At 34.0% G+C, this 11,719-nt stretch overlaps 1 protein-coding gene and 1 long non-coding RNA gene across 2 annotated transcripts; both read right to left on the bottom strand.

The window, feature by feature from the left end:
• Positions 1-773: 773 nt before the first annotated feature.
• LOC121766352 (AT-rich interactive domain-containing protein 4-like) lies at positions 774-6,545 on the bottom strand. Its single transcript, XM_042162625.1, has 16 exons — positions 6,161-6,545; positions 5,641-5,953; positions 5,367-5,555; positions 4,680-4,733; positions 4,459-4,547; positions 4,029-4,305; positions 3,886-3,942; positions 3,732-3,763; positions 3,386-3,521; positions 3,103-3,276; positions 2,385-2,984; positions 2,161-2,298; positions 1,973-2,071; positions 1,784-1,884; positions 1,374-1,464; positions 774-1,280 (listed from the first exon to the last, which is right to left on the bottom strand). The coding sequence occupies exons 2-16, from the start codon at positions 5,788-5,790 to the stop codon at positions 1,182-1,184; spliced, it is 2,286 nt and encodes a 761-aa protein (XP_042018559.1). The 5' UTR covers positions 5,791-5,953; positions 6,161-6,545; the 3' UTR covers positions 774-1,181.
• Positions 6,546-7,491: 946 nt separating this feature from the next.
• On the bottom strand, positions 7,492-8,410 carry LOC121767817. The gene is made up of 2 exons (XR_006043208.1): positions 8,121-8,410; positions 7,492-8,020 (listed from the first exon to the last, which is right to left on the bottom strand). It is a non-coding gene; the product is annotated as an uncharacterized LOC121767817 (long non-coding RNA).
• Between the last annotated feature and the right edge of the window lie 3,309 nt (positions 8,411-11,719).

The raw sequence follows: 11,719 nt of genomic DNA, 5'->3' as shown, positions 1-11,719 counted from the left end.
TTGAAAGCATGTTAATAATTAAATTTATCTACTTTTGTTTGTGTGTGTCAATAATTGTTCTTATTTTTTTGGAAAAAAAAGTAAACGAAATGTGTTTGCATCCTCCTTTTTATCGATCCACAATTAAAACCATCGTAAAAACTTATGTAAGATTGCTTTCATACTTTCGTAGCATATTCATAATTTGTTTTAATTTTATATAACTAAAAATTAATACTTCGGATTAGTAAGACATTTCTCTTGGCCACATAGGAAAAATGAAAATAATAATTAGTGAATTATGTAGAGACTAAATGAAAGAAATAAACAAAAATATAATAGAGTTGAGTAGTGTAAGAGATTAAAAAGATGAACTTTTGCAAAAAGATAGAATGACCAACTCAAGTAACATTGACACCCCTAAAGAATACGACTCAATTACTATAGAAATACGACTCAATTACTATGAAACTGAGGAGGAAGTATTAGTTTGATTTGAAATATTCATATGAGATAATCTTACATACTAGTTACTTTACAATGATCTACTATACTACTTAACTCCCTCAAAATTATAGTCATTAATGGCATATCTTAGTTATTAATAATAACTTTTCATCTTTTTCTCACACAAATTGATGAATGAGGAGGAGAAGCAACCTTGTGAAATTATAAGAAATGCTAACCCAAAATCTTTAGAAATGATAAAGGAGAGAAGTTCATCATTTCATACAGTATATATACTTTCGAAAATTATACTCAGGTACCCACTAAAATAAATACTCCAAATATAATTCACCAAAAGAGAAATCTTCCTAACTTAGAGAGTGGTTTCTATCAAGTGCAATTGCAAAAGATAGGTAAATAACATTTTCCATAAAACTACAAAAGCTACAAATATCTTGGCTCAAAAACCATATAATTACAAATTAAGCAACCAATTTTGGCTATTATATCTAATTAGCCCCCACAAATTTCCTCTCTTGGGAGCACTTCCTACCACCTAAAATTTTCCCCAAATTACATTTTCCTCCCCACCATGTATTCAATATTCTGCATTTCACCCCTTTCCGCGGGTCTTCTCTGCAAACTCGAAACATCTCTGCAGTAAAATGGGAGGGGAAAATACATTTTCTCCACACAAAATAGAGTAGAATGTAATAACCCAAAATATGTGGGGTCATAAAGAATTATGGAAAGACTCAAGAATATCCATTTCCTGATTTGTTCATCCTTTTCTTGTAATTTGAAACACTGCATTGTGGGCATATGTATTCCAGTCCATCTGTCTTGGCATAATCCTAAAAAAAATTCAAGAAATTGTATTTTTAAGAAAAATATAACCAATAATACCATAAACAATGAGTTTGGTCATTGAGGATTTGAGATGTTACTTTGAAGGCGCCCAAACCGGGGCGTTGGTCGCAGCCGAAATGCGCCCACTCCCCGCACAAACCACAGTTGACCCAATCTCCCGGCGCGCTACTGGTGAATGTTTAAAAATGTCGAGCATTAGTGACCGACTCAAGGGTTACACAAAATCCACAATAGCTCTGTGTGCACGTCACAAAGCATCGACAATGCTCGACTCAACTGTTAAAAAAAGTGTAGTGCTTCGTACACACACGAAGGCGAGTGTGTGCATATTTTAGAAAAGAGAAATCGGGGTGAGTAGTGGCAATTGGCGGATATTTTAGATATATCGAGGTTTGGTGATCGACTCAAGGGCAAAAGTCCGTAGAAGGCATGTGTGCGTGTGTTATGAAAAATCAAGAAAAGAGAAATAGGGGGACTGTGGAAGAACCTGTGGCATAATAAGCAGCACTCGCCATCCACATCGTCGTGAGCCAATTCGTATTCTAAAAGGTAAGTTTCATAGTGCCGTTTGAGCGTATTTCCAACCCCCTGGTTCAAGAAACGAATGAACACCGAGTTTAAGTAGGAAAAAACACATAAAAGTATCAAAATCAAGAAATCGAGTTTTGGGACATACAGTCATTCTATTGGTGACCGTGTGATTGCGCATCTTTGAGAAAACCTGTCCTTTCCAGTTAATGCCATTCCCGACGTGGAAACCCCCTCGTGTGACAACCTGATCACGAGCCGACAAGCTTCATCAAACTAGCTACTGATTGTTACGATTCTGATCCTTCAATAAGCATTACTAGAGAGGAGTCTCACCTCCCGGTACAGGTTAAATAGGTCGAGGCGCTTTGCATTCAGTATGGCATCTGGGAACTCGGCAATGCCCCCTTGAGGGATAAGACGAGTATGCCCCCGAAGGATGAGGAATTGCATCACATCCTTGAGAAACTCCTCCTTCGGAAAACAAGAAGCAGAACGATGAAAACAGCGAAAATCAAAATAGAGACGAATGGCAATATTTACATTGAAGAGCAATTTACCTCAGAGCACACGTGCAACGGGCTTCTCCCACAACCATGCTTCTTTAGAGGGAGAGGATTTAAAGATATGACCTGCTTAGCTAATGAAGTTGAAGTTGATTTCCGGTGGGAGGCTGGTGTCGTCCCAGCATTATGTTTTGGCGGAGGAGGCAAGTTAGCCTTCACTGGGCCTCCATTGTGCACATCTGCCTCCGATATTCTAGAAAACGGAAGCATCTTTTGGTGACGAAGGTGAGGGATTGGCCTCAAGGCGGCTATCTTGATTCTTCGTCTATGAGTCATACTTGGCAAGGTGACTCCGTTGGATAACACAAGTTCGTTCTCTTCTTTTTTTATGAAGGTCCCATTTGCGACGCTGGTGTTTAGTTCGTGGCAAATAGAGGGCCTCTTTCGACTAGGAGGAGGTGGCTTTAACCAGGAAGGAGGGCTTCTGATTTTTAGATTATTCGAGAAACCATTCTCCCCAAGCCTCGAACAGAAAAATAGGAGCCGTTCTGCATCATCTCTCTCGAATGAAGCTACTGCTAATCCCTGGATGCTGGCAATTCCAAGGGCTACTAAATTACGATACGAAACATCAGGTGCTAGTTGCCTCAAAATCTGAAATTGAAACCAAGAAGATATAAGAAAAAAAATGTGTTTTGATAAATCAGACGCCGTTATGTATCAAACTGAAAGGATCAATCTCGGAAGACCAGTGGTTACTAAAATTTAGTACCTGTGAAGCCCACGACGGGACCTTCATACAGACTTCAAATACAGCTGCTCCACAAGCTACCGAGACGGACCTTCGAGGCTCGGATGTAGGCGGTTTGTTTTCGTCAGAATTCGGCAGTGCGTGGATCAGCTCGCTCTTGTCAATGATTTCACTCTTTATATGATTTTCCAACAGCTGTGAAAATAGGTCGAGTATCGACCAAATTCAGCCAAACTACATAAATAATAAGGGAAAAAAACCAGCAAAGCCGGTATTAGTTATTAGAAAAGTTATAACACATCACCTGATCGTCAAAACATGTCTGAGCACTTCCCGATACCAAAAGAGAAATGTGAGCTGAACTACTGGTTGACAGATCACATCGCATTGTCACGACACCCCGAGAAAATGTGCCAGCTTGGAGGGGCGGAGGAAGAGCACTAGAATAAGATACGGGTTTTCAGAACTCATCACAAATACAAAAGCATGGATCCAATTTTTTTCATTTAGAAACACATGAGACTCGACTATCGCACGTCTTGTGGCAATCATTAGGTCAAGTTTCCAAGCTATGTTTAAATATAGGTGTACGTGTAACAAAAAAAGATGAAAAGAAAGTCGACAACAAAAATTTTTGAAGACAAACTCACCTAACCCGATTGTGGAGTTTGCTCCCTCGCATCTGAATTAGCACAAATAACAAAAGTACATTAAATGAGTACACAAACAGATCACCATTTCAAGAATAAAACTAGCAATAACCGAAAAATGAGTTTTTCCATCATTTTTCAGGAGGATGCTTACTTCGATACTGAGGAGGGCATTTAAACCATCCTCCAACGGACTCAACAAGGAAGCATCCTGCAAAAATAGTAATCAGTGAGTTCTTAGTTTTTCTTCTCTTTTCAAAACGACGCTTAGCATGCTTAAAATTTTAGTGCCATTACCAAGGAGTTAGCAACTCCGCAGACGAGAAACCTCATTTTAACATCATCGTCGTATATCTTTATCTCAGGAACGGAACCAGAAGTGCTTTCTTCATCTTCCGCTGCATCCTCAATCATAGGAACGTCGACAGTGATCCTAGGAGGCTCCCCGAAAAGATTAGGGCCCAACTCATCATCGACCTCCTTGCCATGAGGGAGGACACAATTATTGCGAAGACAGTAAAGCCGAAAGGAGGCATCAGCTAGTTGAAATGCATCCCATGTATGGCACGATGAGCTACAGTAGATAAAATAAAATTGGGTCAACATTTTATGCACGAGAAACCTAGTTTACGTGAATACACCAAAACTTCAACGCAAACAAACCATAAGAGGTGGTGGTGTGGATAACATAATTGAACCATTTAGTGGCCAAAACAAACATATTTACCTTTGTATTACGGATAATAATGCATTACGAAAATGGCTAGCTGCATAGCACGAAAACGAGCTCTTCCAGTATATTACATAAGGAACGCCCTGCGCAGACAGAGATGGTGAGCTCGAAGCAAAATCATTGGTGATTTATTCACAGGCTTCTGCATGTATGTTTCTTTTCTTGTCAAAAATTGCAAACATCTACAACAATCGAAGCTACTCCTCTTAGCTTACCTTTGAATGTAGAGACCTGGCCAACTGTTCACCATTTGGAACCTCCAAATAAACCTTCAAAATAAGGGTTTAATTCCAATCAGACTTCGAAATAAATTTGATTATGCAAAGCAGGAACATCAGAAGAAAAAAAATAAACACTAAAAACAAGAGATTCTGAGTTCCCTACTATAAACTATTCGGTGCAGTTAGCCTTTCTCATATTCTAGAAGTCATAATTCTTTCGTTAATTATCTCGCTCTCACTCCACAAAATCATCTAAGGAAGCTGATAAGAAAATAGAATATACTTTCAACGGGTTTGTCGTAAAATGATAACTCTACCATATCATATCATGAAACAGTTCGGTTTTCAATACTTCCACTAGCGTTATCACTTCTCGGCCAATAATACTACAAAAGGCAAAAGACCTAATACTGAAATAATAGCACTTCCATGAGTGGTTTCTTGAAATCCTAAATTCACATTTGAAGTCGACCCGTAGGAAATACTCCGAATTCAAATCATTGATCTTAAACTCCTGGGAAAAGCCACAAGTGTGGATCAAATATAACCTAAACTCAATCAATAAAAGCATAATAAATGAAAGGACACCCAATGTGGATAAAAGCTACAGAACTAATCCAGAAGGTAATAGCAAAAACGAGGAAACATAATGACAACTTGGTCGACAAAGCAACAACATACAGTAGTTGGCATTGTCGAGCTAAAAAGTCCGGAAACAGCTTCGGGAGAGGATAGCTCCACCCCTCCCCACGAGATTGACCCAACTTCCTCATTTTCCCGCTGTTTCCCTTGCAAGTAGACGAGATTTGGCTGCCACGAATCAAGAGACTTGCGAAACTCATCTGGTGTCGGATTCTTCAATGTTTGGACCTAACAATGCAAACATAACAGATGTAAAACTGCAGCAAACAACATCACATTCGACTACATGAGTTAATGAGCATTGGTTTTGCACCTCCAAACGCCCCGAAGATGCAATTTCTGGGAAGGGGAACCTCCTCTTCTCCTTCGAAACATCTTGATTTCGCGTACTCTCTGCTGCCTCCGAACAAAAGACAGCGAGGAGATTGCAGGTGTGTTTCAGAGCTCCTTGGGTGTGGAACATATCCAAATCAGTGTGTCTTACTAAAAAAGTGAAGGGAAACTTATCCAAATCACTTATCTCTCACAAAATCCACTTCAAAAACCACATGATTAATGAAACTTCACTTCAATTCTAGCACCAAATTCACAACTCATTGCAAAATTCAGAAAAATCGATGCTTGATCTGCAGAAAAAATCAAATAAAGCAAAGAACTTTTTCAGTAACATCACCAAACACAGCTTATAAAAAACACACAAGAATTACTTAAAACTCCAATCCTAAAACTCACTCAAAATCAGCATAAACAGAAACAAAATTTCAAGATTGTGAACACCCAAATTAGAAAACAAGCAAACTCAACGACCCAGATGAAGAAATTGAGCAACTTACACAGCCCAGATGGAGAAATCAACAAAGATCGCCGCTTTCGCAACAAAACAAATCTCCTATCGCACAAAGAGGGAAGAAAAAATAGAAAACCCTAATGCCACTGCCTTTTTTTAATTTCAACCCCAGCCCAATAAAAATCAACAATAAATGAATAGGAAAAGGGGAAATAAAAGAAGAAAAATCGTGTGTTTCAAGAATCTTTATCAATTGATCTTGGAAACGAGTGATGGACTATCTCTATCCACCGCTAAATCATCGCCATCCAGAAAATAATTGAAGTCTTTAATCATTTAATATAATGTGGCAATAAACTAAATTTCCTTCATAACGATTTGTTAAATCTTGAATCCTGTTTTTGTTAGGAATGTTGTGTCAGCTTTAATTGCAGCAATATCCTTTTGTTGGATTATCAAAGTCAATTATACTTCAATTTTCAATCGGTAGTTGTGTTTGAGTTTAAACACTGTTTAATTCTTCCCCTTTTTAATCATGGTTTGATCGATTTGTTATTACAAATTAGATGAAATTTGAATGTATTTTCTGGGCGCTTTGTATGGGTGTCGTATTGTTCTTTTTGTCTCTATATTTCCTTCATTTTTGTTTCTTTTTTTAAAAAAATATTTCTGCATTTATTTTCAGTTTATATTCAGTATATATTTCCTCTTTCATCTTATTTATTTTTTTAAATAAGTTTAGCTAGTTTATTTTATAGATTACTGTTGATATATTATTTGTCAACTAAAATAGAAAAATGCAATATATTATTTAAACTAATGATTTCATTATCTGATTGTCATTGGCTTCTCTTACATGGAGTATATTATTCATAGAAAAAAACAATAAAATACGGTTTTCTTGACTTTTTCTATATATCAAACGCATCCTAAAAATTGATTTCAAATTTGGCAATAGAAATTATAATGATTTGATTTAAACATGATAAAGGATGCCATAATATGTGGTTGAAGATGAATACTTATACCATTAACTATAAATTAGTCGATTTTTAATGTTGATGAAATAATACTATCGAACAATTTTAAAAATTAATAATGTTATTAGTACATTTCAAATTTGTATTTCTTATTGGGCTTGGATTTGATTATATATGGCCCATTATATACGCTAGAATATCTTTTTTACCGCACACTAACAAGATTTAATTTATTATTTATCACGTTAATATAATTATAGATACGATATAACCATTACCTTTTATCGAAATATACGTTAAACAAAACGTTAGACATTGTTTATCAAAATAAATTCATATTAAAATAAATAATGTGTTATTGGAATAATAAAAATTTGTAAGAATGCACATTATACTCTAAGATGATAATAGAATGTCATATTACATTATTTTCATTACATTTCATTGTAAATTTATAAGAGAAACGAAAACTAACCAAACACTACTAATAAAGTTTCACCTTAAAATCAACTCATATTTCTACTCACAACACCTATTGGTATAACATATTGTACTATATTAAAATCTAGTACATTACTCGATTATAGGACTAGTTTTTATGAACAAAAAAAATACATGAAAATGTATTTTGCATGTTTTCCACGAGCCTTAGAACTAAATAAGCTAATTAATTAACCTAACTCCCACACGAGCTAAATTTGTCACCAAACTACCTTTCCATTAACTAAAAACTTCTCTACTGCAAGACGAAAATGGGCGTCGCCGCTGCTCTCCCAACACCTCTAGCTTTGCACCGGTCACCTGCATTGCGGCGTCGCTCATGAAAAGATGCCAAGATTCTTTTCGTAGAAATTTCGATTTTCTTCATGTCATCCAAATACATTTGCTTGCTTCTGCATTCATCACTACAAAATCCTATTTCTCCCCTGAAAAAATAAACAGCATTATTAATTACTATAAAACTAAGCAACACTCTACATTGAAACATTTTCAATTAATCAATCAATATCAATATATATTAATTACCTATACATGTAAATTTCTTTGCCACTCAATGGCTTGTGACAGAGGTGGCAAGAGTTGAGAAAATTGTAAGAATATTGATAATCGTCGCAAGAAACTCCATCTTCGGATTTCATATTTTCTTCACTCGAATAATCACTTCTATTCGAAAAAAAATCGAAAATATTTTTTTTCTCGGAATTAGAAGAATCCCTTTTCTTGACTCTCCACATTAATGATAGCATGATGATTTACCTGCTAAAATTATGTGACAATGTGTAGTGTGTGTGTGTGTGTGTTTGTAAATTGGGAAATAAAAATATCTATGATTTCAAGAAGATTATGGTTCAGTTCAATTTATATACAATTCGAGGAGACATTGTGTGATAAATGTGGACACATATGTTTTCTGTGGCGGTGAGTAAACCGTGAGATTGTTGAAAAAGATGGATTGTCTTTCATTTGAGATATTTTATACTAATTGGTATCACAAATTTTCCACATTTTAATAGTTTTTATGTTGTGATATAAACGTGGAAGTAGTGTAATAGATAGTACTATATTAATTTTGTAAGCGTGTTGTGCATTGTACTCGGCTGTACGGACTGTTTCATGAAAAAATAAGTTTATTTAATTTGTAGTTTTATAATTTAAATTTTTTTTAAAATAGGGTTGATGAATGCGACATAGATTTTAATAGTAGTAATAGTTATTGATGTATTATGATTGAAGAAATATCCCATTTGTTAATAATTATTAATTAATAACCGTACTGTAATCAGTGAATGAAGGGATATATAGGTTGAGCGTGCTAGAAAGTAGTATATAAATAATTTTATATATTGAAGATCAATATATTTTTGAGTGTCTATGAATGAAAGTTGTCTAAATTTTATGGAAATGCAAAAATATTAATACTACTCTTTCCTTAAACAATACTTATAAACTCAAATTTTAATGTAAATTTGCTAAGGTAAAAGAAAGACAGAGAGAAGTGGAAAATGAGACTCGTTTCGAGAAAAAAATTATTACTAATATTATAAATACATAAAGATTGACTATGGTGGACTGCCTGAAATGAAAAAACTAGATTATTTAATCCTGATGTAATACTAATTTTTTGGAGTTAGTACTTAAAAATTTATTGGTTATTTGATGCATTTGTCCATTTATTGGTAATTTTAATTAGTTATGGTTTGGAACAAATCTCTTGTTTTTATAAATGAGAAGAACTATACAAAATAATAAGGTGGACAAAATATAAAGTGCAATCAACAAGTTTAATGAGGTATTAATTCAATTTGCTTTAACTAATAGTGGCTAAGAAGGATTAATCATACGCATAATGTTTTTTCCGGTAAAAAAGATTAAACGTGATGACGTCAAAATTCTAAAACAAATTTAATGGTTTTATTAGTATTTATTTTTGAATATTTCAACAATCAACTTGATCAGTTCATCTCACTCAATATTAGTTATTTAAAGAAAATAAAGGAATCGCACTAGCTAGCTATATGAAGAATGAAGATAATAAAATTAGGCCTACCTAGTTAACAAAAGTCCAGATAAATAATTTGAGAAGTATATCAAATTGTAGTAGAATTGTTCATTTTAATGTAATTATAAATCATAGTGATATTATTATACTCCCTAACGTAACAATCACGCTTAGGTATAATATTTTATTGGAATAGTTCGATAATAATGCAACACAAAAAATAATCAATAATTGTGAATTGGTTGTCAAAAGTTGGAATAATATGGCAAGAACCTTATTCCAATTTGATTACACAATATTAATGTCATCAGCAATATTATTATGATAATTATTATTCAGAAAAAGTTCTGATTTTAATTAACCCAAATTATATGTGGACCTTTATGATAGTGGGTATTTAATGTAATAAATTCATTTGTTTTTAATAATGATAAATAAAGCACCAAAAGTTGAAATGTATATACTACTCCATTAAACAACTATGGCATAACTTATTTATTTAAAATTTTAAATGTTAATGAAACCTAATTCAAGCGGCAAAAGTGCAAAATTAGGTGTGAAGCAATTATAATAAATCACGTTTTTTTTATTAAAGATAGGCAAAAGTTTCATTTCAATGTATCAGAATATATGATTTGTTCTTCCTCCATCAAAGTCCCATTCCCCGAAAGGGCAAGTTACATTTAAATTATAATTAAATAAGATAAGATGCTTATGGCAAATACTAATTAAGGTAGAAAATGCACGTGATTTAAACAGGAAATAAATTTGAAATTTATGAAACGGATTCTTCGAATAAGTCTTGTCAAATCCAGTCTAAATATATGGAATATTACTAATACTTTGCATTAAATATACCTATTTTTATCATCTATATATACATAAACAATTTCTTGTTTAAACCCTAGAAATTATACAAAAAACTAGCCACCTCTCCTCTACTTTTTTCTGAAGCTATGGCGAAGATTTCGAGCAGCCTTTTCTCGATGAGGCAAGTATTAGTTTTCCTATACATTGCAATCTTCCTCTCCTTTTTTTTTAATCTTGATGGTTTGTTTGTGTTTACGTGTGTGTCGTGTTAGAGAAAGAGACTAGATTCATTAGTTCAAGAGAAATTACATGGTCCCGTGATGTTCGATTTAACAGATTAGATAAGATTGAATTTTATGATGATAAAGATTTTCATTAGCCTTTTTTAGACTGGGATAATGGATTCATATATTCGTATAAGATAATGTATATTGGTGTTCGACTTGATAAATTAGATAATCATAAATTTCTGTAAATGATGTTCTATTCTCTAAATAGAGTATTGGGGGCTTCCCACTGTCACAAAATTGACAAAATTAATTTTATATAATTAAATAGAGTATTGGGGGCTTCCCACTGTCACAAAATTGACAAAATTAATTTTATATAATTTCAAACCAAATCAATCTAGAATAGTCTCAGAATAAATTCATTTAGAGCAATTTCACAGTTTTTTTTTTCAATTAGAGAACATTTATTTTGGATAACATAGTATACATAGTTACTATCATAGGAAGCATATATGCTCACATTATTATGTTTGGATACATGACATTATTATATTTTACTTTGCAACTCCTCATTCGGTTTATCTATAGATGTGTGTTCCTTGTTTGCTTAAGCTTTCTTGTTCGCTTGTTTTATTATTGTTTATATTACGAATCGCTTGTGTTGTTATTGTTTATATTATGAAGTATGAACTGCTTTTTTATACTAGCTCTTTATATTTTTAGCTTGAGCATTTGTACTACATAAAAATAATTATATTACTGAACCACGAACTTCAAAAATGCAGCAGGAGGGCATACTCCGTGGCGGCCGAGAACGTCAAAGTCCGTTCGACTGCACCGCCCATCATAAGGGCCGCAGCCGAAGCTGCCGATGCGAAAGAAGCAGCATTCTGGATGAGAGACCCCAACACAGGAAACTGGATTCCTGAGAATCACTTCGGAGAAGTTGATGTTGTTGACCTCAGATCCAAACTCTTGTCCAAGAAGCCAACTTCTTCATCACCTTCCAACTAAATATTTCTCTATTTATTAATATAGATGAATCTCATTTTCTGTCAAGAATCAAGACTACATTAAAGCTGCAA

The sequence above is a fragment of the Salvia splendens genome, chromosome 15, assembly GCF_004379255.2.
Source record: "Salvia splendens isolate huo1 chromosome 15, SspV2, whole genome shotgun sequence".
NCBI lineage: Eukaryota > Viridiplantae > Streptophyta > Magnoliopsida > Lamiales > Lamiaceae > Salvia > Salvia splendens.
Note: the sequence above shows the minus strand (reverse complement) of the source record. Positions and strands in the feature narration are given on the sequence as shown.